The 16845-nt window shown below is 41.3% G+C and overlaps 1 protein-coding gene across 1 annotated transcript in view; it reads left to right on the top strand.

Annotated features, from left to right (window-relative positions):
• The window catches only part of NTN3 (netrin 3), a 67051-nt gene extending 58055 nt beyond the window's left edge, over positions 1 to 8996 (top strand). Inside the window, exons 6-7 of the mRNA XM_069734425.1 lie at positions 2049 to 2123; positions 5383 to 8996. Coding sequence (XP_069590526.1) covers positions 2049 to 2123; positions 5383 to 5711 — 404 coding nt within the window. The 3' untranslated portion in view covers positions 5712 to 8996. The remainder of the gene's footprint in view (positions 1 to 2048; positions 2124 to 5382) is intronic.
• Positions 8997 to 16845: the final 7849 nt, after the last annotated feature.

The following is a 16845-nucleotide window of genomic DNA, read 5'->3' as shown; positions in this document are numbered from 1 at the left end:
GAAGTTCCCGGCATCTTGAAGGCGCTGGGACTGACGATCTTGCGGCTTTAACAAGATGGCGCAAAACAGAGCGTCAGAATGTCTTCAGGGGAATGTCGTGGCGGTGTACTGTGAAAAAGGGATAGCCAAGTCCGTAAACGTGGACATAATTCTCCATACTTCTTTCCAGAAAGGCAGTAGGATAGGACATTCCCGAAATATATGGAGAATAGAGCCCTCTGCCGGAAGACAGCGCCAACAGGTAGAAACTACAGTTGGCGTGTATCTTGGTAGGCACCCTATACCCAAACCTCTACCCCTGCCCCTATCGGCACAGTAAGTGTCAGCTCTTTCTATTGCTGCCCCCAGCTTTTGTACCACGAGACGATACCGGATCTCCCTTATCCACCAAATGGTCCTTGAAAGAACTACTGAAGACTTGCCACTATAGTGTCCTTGCATTGTTAGATGGCAACCAGTCCCAGTGCTGAGAAGTAATATTTAATTCTTATTTATTTAGTGTCCAAAAATCGAATCTGAATAATTGTAATGATGCACTTTTTTGGCTACTGCTCAAAAACTTCCTTTCCCAGTAATTTCATCCCTTGTGATAGCGGCAAATAAATGTTACACAATCAGAAAGGCTCCTTACTGGTTGTATCACATGAAATGTCGCCACTTTTAGAGTCAGTTTAGGGTTAGTCCGATACATGGCTACTGTACATAGGTGTCAGGCCGGCACTACGGAATTATCAAGGTTATCTAGATTATTTTTGGCCACACGGTAATTGGATTATGAGCTAAGAAGGAGGTTAGGTATATAACGGGGCTTGTCGTTTATAAGCTGATTTCCTCTCTATCTGAATGAACGCTATGATGCTGGGATCTGGGGAGATCCTGCCACGGACCAGGACCGAATCCAGATTACTGGACTTAACTTTTCCCTGCCAAAATCCTACGCTCACTGAAAAGTCTGTCGTACACGTTCTGCAGGAATATAGTATATTGCTAGTTTTCAATACATACTTTTTTTCTTTAATTAAAAATCTTATCAGTTCTCAGCAACGTTTTCTTCTATAGTTTACTGCTTGTTGCCTTTGTTGTTGGCCACTTCTGCAGTCTTATCAGCGATGGCCAGTTTCCTAGGCAAGTAGCGCAGCTTTGAAGCCGGCCAGGTTGCCAATAACACCAGCTTCTATGTAACTGCGCTCCGCCCCCCGACATAGAGCCGGTGTCGCCGCCTTGGTGGAGAGGTCTGAACATGACATTAAGCACATTTGTGATGCCACGTGACAAAGGAAGAATTATGTAATTCCTAAAAAGAATTCTCCGACCTTTATCCTTTTCAGATTTTGTCTTTTTTTTACCAGCTTTACATCCCCTTTAATAAATCTCTCTCAATGAATTAAATAATTAGTGTTTCTAATCGGCATTATACACCAGGTGATCCAGTTGCAGCTCTTTACATGACAAGCTGTACCTGCCTGTGCCCAGCGCTAGCATGGCATGTGACAGGAATCCTAATGTCACCCTGGCACGGGTCCCTGGCACACTGTATGCCCTCCACCCTACAACAGATGGCCTTTTCACCCTGGCTTAGACCCAAGGCTTTTTACAGTGTGTGAGGGGGGGTTCTGTTTTTTTTGTTTTTTTGTTTTTTTAGTTTTTGTTTTGCATTTCTATCACTCTCAAAGCAAATTAAATATTAAACAAGGTAATGGCACAAAAAACAATAAGCGTCGGCTCATATCAGCAAGTCGTGCAGGCGAGTACATGGACTGGACCGTTACATCTGGAGGACGCATACATTGATGGTTTTGGAGCCGCACGTGAAGGAATAGACCACCCCCGATACTCCGTGTATGTTGCTGGTCCGTAACCCTCCTGGATCTACTGACAGCTGCACGTCTGTACAAAATACTTCAAAGCCATATACCCTTCACTATGGACAAGGCTACGTACCGCCATATGCAGAGTAGTAATATGGTCCTAATATGCAGAATTTGGAAATATTTCTCCTACCTGTATTATAAACCTTATTGGAATAACCCTCGTCTGTGTTTTTTTAGATTGTGAACAGTACTGCAAGCCTCCGAAAGGGAATTATAAAATCAATCTGAAGAAATACTGCAAAAAAGATTTTGGTAAGAAACATTCTCGGTTCATATATACATGTACATTGTGGGCAAGATGGTGCTCAATATCAGAAAAGTTCGCTAAGGCGAAGGCATGCCGCTCATGTTCGGGACAATGGGATCTTACTGCCCGTAGTCCCCTGGTCTCTATCAAAAATCTGTATCAGTATTCAGCACCCAACTCATGGATGCGCATATTATCAGATGGAGCTTGTAATGACAAGCACTTTTGCCATTTACAGCTTATTAAAATTCGCAGCCGTTCATGAGAAATGAACATCTTTCTTTTCTTTTGTTTACAGCTCATTGCCTAGGAGACCGACCACCACTGCTATCTAGTTTGTACGCTCTACGCTACAGCTGGCCGGAATTAGGCGGTAACAGGGCGCTCCAGTAACACCAGACAGTGCTTAAAGTAGAGTTGAGCGAATATGTTCGGAATCGGTCGCCGAATCTGAATTTGCCATATCTGTGCCATATTAGTACTCTATTTGTGCCGAATTTATGTTTGATGATCAATTCCGAACACATTCGGTCATTTCTACTCACATTGGCTCCAATGACATTCGGCTGTGTTTGGCGAATATTGCGAATACAATATTCGCCGCCGATCGGAACCAAATTTTGAAAAATTCGTTCAACTCTAGTTGCAAGCTCAACAGAAAAGAGCTTGTAAGCACTGAGAATGTTGTACTGGCGAGCAGCAGTGGCCGGTCTCCAAACTAACAAGCTTTTAGTAAATGAAAACAAAAGCATTAATATGTCGAGATGACTGAAAATGTGAAGTAGCAGTATTTTTTTTTTTTTTTTGCATTTACAAGCCCTATCTGACAATACCTGTTTATTACAATGAGAAAAACCCTTTCAGGAATACTTCTCTCCGATGGGCACCACTAGAATAATGTCAATAGAGAAGTAAGCTATGCCATTGACAGCCTGTCCTTTAGATAGATCATCAATATCTGATCGGTGGGGATGCGACCCTCGGCACACCCACCTGTAAACTATACCCTATGCCAGGCGGAAGTGCTCAGTGGCATAGAACGGCTCCATCGACTGTATAGTGGCGGCGGCAGGGTACTGCACATTTGCCCCATATTGATTTAGATGACAGCACAACGCTGAGTGAATGTGCTAGAATGGGCCAGAGCTCCAGAGCAATTCAGGGGTAAGAATGGCTACAAAATCAGTGACTGATTACTAATCAAAGACCTCAATGCGAGTCCTTGGTACAGGGTGCCACTATATACAGCACTAGTCTCCAACAGTTTTCGTTAAGTGCTATATGTACTCAGGTCATATAAAGTTCAGAAAGTGAAAAAAAATGTGCAACCAGGATAAATAGATATACCATATTCTTATATAACCCACATTTTACCCCACTTTTTGTTTTATTTGTGCTCTTCCCATCACTGGCCTTTTGACAGCCGGGAGCATTGACATTCCAGGACTGTTCGGCCATAGAAGAGTTAAGAGAGGCACAAAGAGGGGAGATGCTCCCCGGGTTATAACAGGACTGTATCCTCATTAGGGTGAGAGAAGACTCTCTCTGGCCTTTTAATTCCTGGGACGGTCTGATTCCACCTCTCCCTATTTCACATACTCCCTTCCCTCTCCCTATTTCTTTTCATTCCTGTCCCTTTCTCTGTCTGCCAGGAATGTTAAAAAGGATATCGCACCCCCCCCCCCCTTTAAGAAAAAAAAAAAATATCCATGGGAGGGAACAATATGGTAATGAGATGCTAATAATCACCTGGCTGTTCAACCATTGGACGTAGACTGATGGCCCCTAATCAGTGTGACACGGTGACCATTCATCCTGGGCGCAGAGGGGAAGCAACACATTGATGTATGGCAGGGACTCTTGGCGTGCGGAGAATAGAGAAGGCGTTATGGCTCTGTGAGACGAGAAAGTCTGAACCAGGCCTCCCCAAGCTGTCCCTGTCAGAGAGACAAAGACCCCCCACTGATAAATAGAGCTTTTTTTTTTCTTTTTTGGAAAGTGGGGGGTAGTGGGCTCAAACATAACCTCAGAGCTTGGTACCTCATTTAGCGCAAACAAGAGATATTATGTGCCGGGATGATAAATCAAGGTTATTATCTATATGAATGAAGCCCCCCGTCCCGGAGTAATGGTCATCTACGTCATGCAATGGCAAAAGGTTCATGTTTTATTTTTAAATAAAACTTACTCCATAAACTTGTTCTATACATGTGCATGTGCTTCGATTTCTGCAAGCCATATTCACAGAAAATTCTGCAAGAAATTAGGGGAAAACACTGAAATATCTGTAAATGCCTACATTTTTGTTACACGTGTTAAAAGGATTGTTTTATCTGGGATATTTCTGGCATATCCGTGGGTCAACAACAGGGACTCACATCTATCCTGAGAAAAGGGCCAAGTCACTCTCGGCAGTCGCTGGATGGGTGGAAGGTGCATGCTCTCTATCTATTGTCCTCTCTTGTAGGACGTTAAAAGGTTCCCATAAACTGGCAAAATACATCTGGCAGATTGTTAGGCTCACCAGGTGAGGTGGATCCTCAAAGCACAAGGTCTGGATTGGCACATGGGCCACCAGGCATGCGGGAAACAGGTAGCAGAGGTACAGGAGACTGCAGACAGACAGGAGTTCCAGAAAAGGTAGCAGAGGTCCTGGAGGACCAGGAAGAGGTAGTAGAGGTCCTGGAAGATCGGAAACAGGTAGCAGAGGTTCTGGATGACCAGGAACAGTAGTGGAGGTCCTGGAAGCCGGATGAGGATAGGAAACCAGGAACAGGTAGCATAGATTCTGGAACACCAGGAACAGGAAACAGAAGTTCTGCAAGCCGCAGGTGGCCAGAGAATCGAGAAAAGGAAAAAAAAGAGTCTTAATACCAAGCCACAGGTGTGTGTCTTGGTAGGCCTTATATAGGCCTAGGTAGATGATCACTAATTAGCAAGCCGGAATACTTGCACAGCCGGACATGGTGCACAAGAGAGTTTAGCAAACCGGGGTGAAGGGAGCAGAGCTCGGACTTGGGACAGTTGTGTAACACAAATATTAGATAGGTGACAAAAAGGGTATTAAGAATGGCCACACATGCACTTTTATTGTTTGCACACAACAGACACCTTTCCACGGACAGCGAAGCTTTGATCGGGCTCTATTTTCAATACAGATCCAATCTAAAGGACATTTATGGCATATCCCAGATGAAAACCTGTCAAGCTTGTGTTACCCATACAATATATAATGAGAACTTTCTTTCAATCTTTTTCCGACAGTGGTGCAGGTGAATGTTTTGGAGATGGAGATGGTCGGTTCCTGGGCGAAGTTTACCGTCAACGTACTTTCAGTCTACAAATGTCGAGATGACCGAGTAAAACGTGGAGATAGTGTTCTCTGGATACACATAAAAGATCTCTCCTGCAAATGCCCTAAGATCTTGCTGAGCCGCCGATACTTAGTGATGGGTAGCGGCGAAGGTCAAGGAGATAGGCCGGGACTTACAGCTGACAAAAACAGCATGGTGATCCAGTGGAGAGACGCTTGGACCAGGCGCCTGCGGAAACTACAGCGCAAAGAAAAGAAAGGAAAATGTGTAAAACCGTGAGGATTGCTTTAGAAGAGAACTTTAATTCTGTATATATATACACAACTTCCAATGCTTGGAACCTCCCAACATGTTGGCCTCACCCGAGATTGAGAGTCTAGGTGAGAGCAAAAGTGCAGCATAGGCAAGATCCACCTATGCAGAAGGATTCACCCACCGATAGGGTTACAACATTAATAGTTCATCATTAGATCTGCAATGTCCAAAGCATGAGACAAAAGCGCCAATGTCGATCATGACCTGGCAGCCAACTCGCTACCCCCCGAGTATGTTAGACACTGATCTCAGTCTTCAGATCTCCATTATTGGGCTCAACTGCGTCTTAATGACAAAACGCAGAAAGATTTAGGAAGGACCATGATCGATCTCAAGCTGTGACCTGGTGTCACTCATTTCTGAGGCCTGTAAAGTGTTTGAACTCTAAAAACCAGATGGTTTTAACTTTATTTTTTTGTGATCTGCATTGTTTCCCCAAAGACCGACTCTTAGTTCTTTTATCATGATGGATCTTCAATGGGAAAAATATCTAAGCTCTAAAAATACATGTACTGATTTTTGTCCTCAAATCGTAAGAAATTTTGAAAAGGTTTAAATAAAATCATCTCGGGACATCACATCGCAAAATGCTTGTGTCTCTCAAAATGGGAGACAAACGCAATTTCTGAAAGAGCAAAAAATAAAAAAAAATTAAAGGCCGCTGCTAATTTATACTGGGCAAGAAAAAAAAATAGAAAACCTACAGTATTTGCCCCCCAAATTGTAGCACCTTTGAACTGATCTGATCGCTTGCGGATCTTTCTATGGAACTGTATGGATTGTATCTAGCAATGAAGACCTGCAGAGCTTTGTACAGTAACGTGGCCTCTGCCAAACAGCGCGACACGGTATATGTTGCCTTTTAACGAAAATATTAAAAACAAAAAAAACAAAAAAAAAAACTACGGACTCGAGGACTTCATTCTGAGTGTGTAAAAAGTGTTGTGATATGCAAAATTGTGTAACATACAAGCCGGTATATTATCTTCTATTATCATGCATTAGACAGGACCTGCTCGCAGTGACAATGTGTGTTCTGTAGCAATATATCTGCGATTTTAACTACCGTTAGAACGTTTATGTACTTGTTTATTTAGTGTGTATCATATGTATAGAATATTTGGTGAATGCAGATGTTTTATTCGTGCCCGTTGCTTCAGAATCCCAACATTAACTCATCTGTTGAATAAAAGTTCTTTATGGATTTTATGGAAACTGGTAAACAGGAAAAATGTGCCGCATCCAGTGGGCAATTAGATTAAAAATGGACGTAAACAGACAATTTGTTACTGTGGTGCGTATTTCTCCTGTGCAACCAGAATGGAAATAACTGGCTGTTGGTTATTTGAACAAAGATTTGAGAAAATTCTTATTTTCTTCCCCCTCTATTTTTCATAATTTGTGAGATGTGCAGTGAGTAAAGGTGGGCAGAGCACTGATTACATTTGATTAATATTTGATCTTAAAATTTATGGCAGATATATGCGGTAAATGTAGAATGTAGTCCCTTTTACATAATGGAGAAGTCATGAAATAAAAGGTTGTTCCCTTCTCAAGCATCTATGACATATCCACACCTTTCCAATCCCCATCTCAAGGAACCTGTGAACTGAGAGGTGGCGGCGAATGTTCATCTTTATTTACTACTACTGGAGGTCCAAAAATAACAGAGCAAACTTGTGCATTACCTGGTCCCCCAGGATGGTGAATGGGGGGGGACCCTATTCTTAATACAGACATAAGTTCAAGAGGTTGGACCTGCATCGATCAGACATTTATGGCATATCCCATTGACCTGCGACTATGTTGAGAATATCCAGCATGTGCTGCCAAAGGAGAGATAACTGCTTGCTTGGTAATTTTTGGACCTCCAGTTGTAGTGAACGAAAAGAGATGTGTATGCCATATATACCAGAAATAGGAATACCCCATCAATCAATCCTGCCACATATTAAATGGGTTGTACCAAGAATATAACTTATCCCCTATTGATAGGACAGGAGATAACTTATTTATTGTTGGCAGTCCCACTGATCGCGATAACTGAATAGAGATGCGCACCACTGTTCCCTTCATTCGATTCCAGACTGTCAGACATTTATGGCAGTTTTCGGGATCGGTGAGAAGTCCCAGTGGTTGGATCTCCAGCAATCAATAAGTTGTCCCTTATCCTATCAATAGGGGATAACTTTATCAAAACTAGAAAAAAAGTGGCAAACCTACTCTAAGTTACCAGCTATTACAATAAAAGTATCGATTACACCCAGGTACAAATAGGATTTGAGAGGATACCTTGTGTGGCGATCCATTAGCTTTCCCAAAATTAGGATACTAACAGGGTTTTAGACAATCTTCGCAAAGCCTCATTCACACATCAGTAAAAAAAAGTTTCTTTATCTTTTCCTATCCAGCAGTCTGTGAAAAACGCACGGTACTCAGATGGCCCATAGCCGTCCATTTGATTCGATGTTTCTCAGCGAAAAATCACAGACGGGTGAACGGCCCCCATTGCTATTATAGGTATACGTGATATCGCTGAAAAGCACGGTTGGAGCTTGTATGACAAAAACTAACATGGGACTGAGGCCTCACACCTTCAATTGGCTGGCATCTATGATTGTACACCAATATCTTTTCCTCTCTTTAATGGATTTTGAGAACTATATGGCATATTTCAAAATTTACTTTATAGCTTAAGTGTAAAAAGTGTCTAAAACCAATAATAAATTTGACGTGCACCATGTACTTCCCATTTCTACGTAATTTGAGAAAAAAATTGGGTGCATTTTCATCAATGTACACATTTTTTGGGGTAAGGAGGCTCTAGAGGGACTCAGAATTCCTCTAATTTGCACCTGCTGAAAACAGTACTGCAAAATAGTGCAAAGGGCAAAAGCCCCAGTTTTACAAATTATTGCTAAATGAGGGGGATTACTTGGTGGTAGAATGCAGCAACCTTACAAATATCAGCTGCAGTTTGGCGGTCCCCGACTCTGTATGAATGTCCTTACTGTCCACCCTCTTCTGTACAGTGCCTTGTGAGTCCTGATGCCCACCCAAACCTTTACCCCTTTCCACCCTTCCCAGAATATTTTATTTAGACATTCTGACTCTGATCAATGAAGCAATTACTGTATCTACTTACACCACATCCTAAATTCCTTTTTCTTTGTGGCGAAGGAGCAGGCTCCTGCCTTGTAAACACCTTTCCAACATGGAAACACATTCAATAAAAAAGAAAAAAAGATTTACCTGACTCTTTGTTTTTGTTCTTTCGCTTTATTTCCTACGTATCGAGTGTCAAGTAAATTTGTGCCATGGAAAGAATGCTTTTATGTGATCCTGAATTTTTTTTTTTTTGTGTGTGTTTGCAATGTGTTCCTTATGTGTCTGAAATAATTCTGGAAATGATCTTTGATTTTGATGTAATTGGCTCACAGATGGCTGTGTGATGTGTCAGCGTATCTGATATATTTAGACTGGTTACAGGGCGGCAGGGGTTTACCAGGGTGAAGGTAACACAGAAAATAAAGTAAAAGAAATTAGAAAATTGAAGAAAAGGAACAGAAAAGTTTAAAGTGGACGTCCAGATGCGAAAATACATAAACTGGAATTTACGTAAGCTAGGCAGGTTAAACATGTCCAAAAATTATGAACTGAGTATATCCGGACCACCATGAGGTGGTTGAGTTTGTGCTAGGAGACCACAGATTGGTAATGAAATCTCCGTCATTACTCGGACCGCGATTCTCGGACATGTGAAGTCGGACTGACATGGATCAATTATGCCAATTTCCCTTATTATCTGGTAGCCATTGCATCCTGGATGCCAGAGGCATCACTTCCGGTCGTGACAGCGTTTGGTCTCTCCATACGACTACAGCTGTGTGTGAGGGGGCTGGACGCATATGGCATTGACTGTGATAGAGAAGGGTTACAGCTTAGCCATTGAAAGCAGCAGTCAGCCATTTAGAAAAAAAGTTTTGAAATATAATTAAAAAATATAAAAAATAAGAAGAAGAATGAAAAGGCTAAAAAAAAGTCTTGCTATGTACAAGATAAATGTAAAAAAAATAAAATAAAATATATTACATCCAAAGAAACTGAATAAAAAAAGATCTCCTATATATTGATAAAGAAATATACAGTTGTGCTCAAAAGATTACATACCCAGGCAGAATTTTTGCTTTCTTGGCCTTTTTTCAGAGACTATGAATGATAACACCAAAACTTTTAATCCACTCATGGTTAGTGGTTGGGTGAAGTCATTTAATGTCAAAGTACTGTGTTTTCTCTTTTTTTAAATTATAATGACAATCCAAAACATCCAAATGGCCCGGATCAAAAGTTCACGTATCCTGGTGATTTTGGCCTAATAACATGCACTGAAGTTAACACAAATGGGTTTGAATGGCTACTAAAGGAAACATCCTAACCTGTGACCTGTTTGCTTGTAATCAGTCTGTGCATAAAAAGCTGAATGAGTTTCTGGGATCCAGACAGACGCTTGCATCTTTCATCCAGCCACTGACGTTTCTGGATTGTGAGTCATGGGAAAAGCAAAATAATTGTTAACGGATCTACGGGAAAAGGTTGATGAACTGTATTAAATAGGAAAGGGATACAAAAAGATATCCAAGAATTGATAATGCCAGTCAGCAGTGCTCAAACTGTGATTAACAAATGAAAAATCAGGGGCTCTGTACAAAAAAAACCACGGTCAGGTAAACCAACAAAAATGTCATCCACAACTGCCAGGAAAATTGTTCGTGATGCAAAGAAAACCCCACAAATAACATCAGCTGAAATAAAGAACTCTGTGAAAACTAGCGGTGTGGCTGTTTCAAGATGCACAATAAAGGAGGTACTAAAAATGGGCTGCATGGTCGAGTCGCCAGAAGAAAGCTATTACTGTGCAAATGCCACAAAGTATCTCACCTACAATACGCAAAACAGCACAGAGACAAGTCTCAAACTTCTGGAACAAGGTAATTGGGAGTGATGAGACCAAAATTAAACATTTTGGCCACAACCATAAACGTTACTATAGGAGAGAGGTCAACAAGGTCTATTATGAAAGGAACACCATTCCTACTGTAAAGCACAGAAGTGGATTGCTGATGATTTGGGGATATGTGAGCTACGAAGGCACAGGAAACTTGGTCAAAGTTGAAGGAAAGATGAATGCAGCACGTTATCAGAAAATACTGGAGGCAAATTTGCACTCATCAGCCCGGAAGCTGTGCATGGGACATTCTTGGATGTTCCAACATGACAACTATCCAAAATACAAGGCCAAGTCGACCTGTCATTGGCTAAAGCAGAACAAAGTGAAGGTTCTGGAGTGGCCATCTCAGTCTCTTGACCTCAATATCATTGAGCCACTCTGGGGAGATCTCAAGCGCACAGTTCATGCTAGACAGCCCAGGAATTTACAGGAACTGGAGGCTTTTTGCCAAGAAGAGTGGACAGCTTTACCATCTGAGAAAATAAAGAACCTCATCAACAACTACCACAAAAGACTTCAAGCTATCATTGATGTTAGAGGGGGCAATACACGGTATTAAGACATGGGGTATGTAAACTTTTGATCAGGGTTATTTGGATGTTTTGGGTTGTCATTATGACTTAAAAAGAGAAAACACAGTAGTTTGACAATAAATGGCTTCATCCAACCACTAACTATGAGTGGAGAAAAAGTTTTAATGTTATCATTCATATTCTCTGAAGAAAGGCCAAGAAAGCAAAAATTCTGCAGGAGTATGTAAACTTTTGAGCACAACTGTATATAGCCTCCACACAGCTGAAGATATCAGTTATGTTTTATAAAGGCCATTTATATACAAGTGAAAGGAACAAAATGATTACTTGCAATTGTACAACTACCCTTACTGGCTTGTGAGTGCTTGATAAAGAACTGTCCATCCTATAATATACAACTTCACATTGCTCTCTCTGCCTCCTGCTTGTAAGAGCTGGAAGGGAGAAACATATCACAAGCAGGAGGTAGGGGAACACTATGAAGCTTCATCACGTAGAACTACAAACTACACTAATATTCTGGAGTTTGAAGATGAATCACATAGGATATGAGACTTTGCAGTATGCATAACACTGGATACAATGAGATACCTATGCCTAAAAAATCTTTTTTGGAATGCAAGGATTAAAAATAAAATTATTTTGCTGTTAACATATTTCCTGTCAATCAATGGCTTGGTAATGATGATTGCTGCACTAACAATTAGGCTGAGTTCACATGCTGCAGTACTGAATTAAGCAGCACAGGCTGCCGGGGTGAAAGATAGCCAAAACCCTGCTGTATTTATCAAATAAATAACATACTGATTCAAAATTATTATTTGAGACGATTAAAAAAAACAGATCCAGTTTTACACCAATGCCATTTTTGGTTTCAGCACCTGGAGATAACCACAGGAGAGAAGTGCTCGTCCCAATGAAAAAACCCTGAGTTGAGTGTGCACGTGTATGGGGAAGTCAAAATAAAAAGCAGGTCAACCGTTATCTATGGGGTTAGGGTAGCTAAATATAATAATGGTCGGTGTGTCCCAACACGAAGATCTGATTTGTTGTACTTGACAAGATGCAAGCTGCATAAAATGTACATTTACGTACTGGTCACAGGTAATCCTATTATATAATGTCACAGTGAATTTCCCCTACAGCCATAAAGCCAAATTTACTGTAGAGTAGACCTGGCTCATATTTTCTCTGTTTGTCAGCATTAATAAATCTATCCTGAGCTGAAAGCAATCATTGTTGCTGCTAGATTCAATTCCAGCTTCACTACAGTTACCAATGCTGGCAATAAGCAGGGCACAATATAAGACAAGTTCTCATAGTGCCCAAATGCATGGGGTTTCACAATGTGCACCATTGTCGCAAAATCTCAGCTCCCAATGTTCTGAAAAACAGCTGTTAGATGCACAAATCATGAATTTAATTACCCCATTAATCTTAGATTCAGAAGCAAAACATTTTTCTTAAGGCAGAACGTTGTTTTCCTTTCTTAAAGTAGCACTTCAGCAAAATAATAATGCTAAATAATGCTAACTCAACAGCTATATTTTATACAACAATACTTACTGATTGGCCATACTATCTGTGAATGCTGGATGCAGAACTGTGTATTCTTTGAGGTCCAGATTCATACTGCTTTCCCTGCCTTCTGCTTGTAAGCGCTGATAAGGAGAAACTGATCACAAGTAGGAGGCAGGGGAAACACTGAATCTTCATCACTTACAACTACACCAAAACTCTGGAGTGTGGAGATAAATCAAATAGGGGACTCTATACAGAATACATGACATAGGTTACAAGGAGATGCTTATCCTGTCCACAGGTAACCAGAAGCTAAACATTATTCACCAAACACAGGCTGATTGACAAAAAGTGAAAAATATGAACATTTTAGAAACCCCCATGCTCTAAAAAAGAAAATAGCAAAGCTCTTCTCTAGTCAGTCCTACACTTGAGCATTAGTATTCGCTGTGTGCTATCACAAATAAATCTAAAAGGACAATCTAGATGGCTAGGATATCGTGCTAAGAATAAAATATGGATTCACATAGTATAACACACCTGGAAATAATGCAACCCATCTTTCGGAGTGTCCTTTCGGGAACATTAAGCACAATTTACTAAAGCAATACATTATTAGTCGGCTCAGAGAATGGCCACCTACGCTAAATTCAGCCGCCCTGGCCGCATTAAATACCGAAGCTGACATTTACTTCGTATTATATGTGGCAGGATTATTTGTGAACACAAGAAGATGGATGTCCTTGAATAAAATTATGTTATGGGGAATATATTAAACATGTGTATTATTCAGACTCTCATGGCGAGCTGTACAGGCTATTCACATGACAGATGTTAGCTGGATTTATTTTCATGTGTAGAAAGACTTCTCGCATTGATTCCCTCACGCTGTTAAAATGTGGAAAGGGCTCGGAATGGCGGTAGAAACGTGCATGACAGACAAACACCTGGAAGAATACGAGTAGAGTGAGATGCTGAAGGGGAGTGAGGACAGATTCGCGGAGGGGGATGAGATGATAATTCATCGCGTTATCATCAGCTGCACACCTGGGTGTTGTAAAAGCTAATGGATGAGCTGGGGGGAAAAGGCAAAATCATAAAAAGCCATATAAATGTCTCGTCACACCGATGTACTTCATACAATGGATTTCCAATGCAGTTGGGATGAGAGGCAAATTTATAACGTCTGTATAAATGCTTGTGCGGTGTGCAGTAAAGCACACACCTGCTGTAAAATAATGCAGCATGGTGGCTCCGTGGTAAGCCCCATCGCAGACCTGGGATCCTGAGGACTAAATCTGCATGGTAATCTACTCTGGGTGCTGTAGTATTGTTCCATGTGAAAAATATATCAGAGAAACTCCTTATAAAATGATGCATTGGAAGACAATTGACAGCTCAGGAGCTGTAATGGCCCTCAGGTGGTCCCTGGATCCTCAATTCCCGCTGGTCATACCTATATTTCTCTTAATTGAGGTACTATGTTTCTGGTTTGCAAAAGTGAATTATTGCCATTTTTCCGGGACAATCGTAGCAACATGGCCAGAAAAGGTGCAAGGTTGAAAGGGTTTTTCACACCATCGTTTTTCAAGAGCGGATCAATGCCCTACCAGAGCCGGCACTGGAGGTGAGTATAAGGGGGAAACATGGATTTGGATTGAGAAGGGGCTGGTCGAGTAGTGGACAGCCCCTTTAAATATGTAAGTGGGGTGTCCACACATACTTAGTCATTCTCCTCTTAATAGAGAATGGGATATATGAAAAACAGGTTGTCAATGAGCTGGGAATGGCGGTATATATATGGCTACCTCCCCCCGACACATGGAAGACACTAATGTAATGTGAGGCTACAGATGTGGCCCCCATTTTGCTGCACATGTCCACCACTGCACCAAGTACTTTTTGTACTTTTTTTTTTTAAGTTTTTTTCTTTATTCCTTGGCACTATTGAAAGCACAAACACAAGGTGATCCCAGTGTGAATGCCTGAGGTTTTACACATGTGTTTCTTCTGTCCCTCCCAGCACAAATGTGCACACCCAAATTCCGTTCTCAGGAAACGCCCCCTCAAAACTGAATGTGTAGACCTGGAAACAAAACTGAAAAGAGACCTAAAGCCAAAAACTGAACATAACTCCCAAGTGCCAGTCACTTAAATGAACTGTGACAACTTTCCTGCACAGAATATCACCACATCCTTCGCTTTTTTTTTAATTATTTCACCATTTAAATTTAAAGAAAATGTGTTGTAAATATGTCAGAATTTCTCTGTTCATCCATGTCTGGTGGGCGGGGACTTCCTGTGTGATGTAAGAGCTGCGCTGAGCCAATGAGATGCCCTCCATTAGGTTCCGCCCCCTCTCACAGCAGGTAGGCTCATACTCTGAGGCAGAGAGGCTGCAGCTGCATCTCCCTCCTCCCCATCTGATTTCTTTTTTTTTTTTAAAAGGAACAAATCAGCATGAACATATAAGGGGAATTAGTCACTATGAAAATACTGTCCAAACTACTGCCATCATGTTATAGAGCAAAGTCGATTTCTATATGGTTTTGTGGGAAAAGATTTAGCATGTCAATCTGCTAAACTACTGCTCTTCGATGCCATTCGTTTGAACAGCTAACATCTAACACTCTTGCACCCCTCCAGTCCGTCCTTAACTCTGCTGCCTGACTAATTAATGTCTCTCCTCACTACACTCCTGCTTCCCCTCTTTGCAAATCCCTTCACTGGCTCCCAATTTCCCAGCGTATCCAGTTTAAATGACTAACACTGACCTACAAAGCCATCCATAACATTTCTCCTCCGTATATTTCCGAACTAATCTCCCAATATATTCCCTCACGCAATCTCCGGTCCTCCCAAGACCTCCTACTCTCCACCACAATTATTCGCTCCTCATCCAATAGCCTCCAAGATTTCTCCCGAATATCCCCATCCTCTGGAAATCTGTGCCCCAACACGTCCGGTTATCCAACACATTTGGACCCTTCAGACGGAACCTGAAAACCCATCTCTTCAAAGAAGCTTACAACTTGTAATGACCACATGGCCACCTCAACACCATCGGAGCTACTGCAACCCCCGACATACTGTCTCCTTCCCCATAATCCTTGGGGCGGAGACGCGTGCCAGGAGTGTCCAGTCGGATTGCGGTGGGTAATCATTTATTATGCGCTTTGTTCTCCTTGCACTCTTCTCTGTGGCGCTGTGCCTGTGTTCTATCATGTAGCTACCGATCATTAGACTCTCGCAGGCGGCAGCGCCCAGCACTTATACTGGAGTCTATTAGACGATGTGTGTGAGCCGATTACCCTGTGCGGCTAATATTTAGGTCACACCGTCCGTATACCCCACCAGTTTATATTAACTATCTGACCTCCTGTCACACGTCTCCTGCCATGTTTGTGCAGCACTACTTTTAGACCCTTATCTGTATTTTATCGCTTTACACCTGTTGTTATTTTAATAATAAAGTTTATTGATGGTTTCTACAATCTGACTAAACATCATCTTTTTTCGGAGATATATATATTCCCCATAATCCTGTAGAATGTAAGCCCGCAAGGGAAGGGTCCTCTTCCCTCTGTGCCAATCTGCCATTGTTAGTTTGATTACTGTAAGTGACATATTTATTTTGTTGTAACCCCTTCTCATGTACAGCACCATGGAATCAATGGTGCTATATACATAATAATATTATTATTATTATTATTATTATTATCAGCAATATCATGTTGACAGGTTCCCTTTAAGAAAAAAATGGAGGCAGAAAGAACTAAATTGGTAATAATAATATATAAAACCGGTTACTTCACAGTCCTGGGTAAAGTTTGGAATTTCTACATGTTTTTGGCTGATTCGCCAATTGCAACTTTTTCAGAATTTAAAAAGTCACTAAATTTTGGGGGCAAATGTGCCCCAGTCCCTCTTCTGGAGTAATTTATTGTACGCCCTAAATTTTTTAAAAAATGTGTCAACATTTTAGGGTAACATTAAACTTTACAAGGTAAAAAGTTGCAATTAAGTTTAAAGACAA

Source organism: Ranitomeya imitator, chromosome 7, assembly GCF_032444005.1.
Source record: "Ranitomeya imitator isolate aRanImi1 chromosome 7, aRanImi1.pri, whole genome shotgun sequence".
Taxonomy (NCBI): Eukaryota; Metazoa; Chordata; class Amphibia; order Anura; family Dendrobatidae; genus Ranitomeya; species Ranitomeya imitator.
Note: the sequence above shows the minus strand (reverse complement) of the source record. Positions and strands in the feature narration are given on the sequence as shown.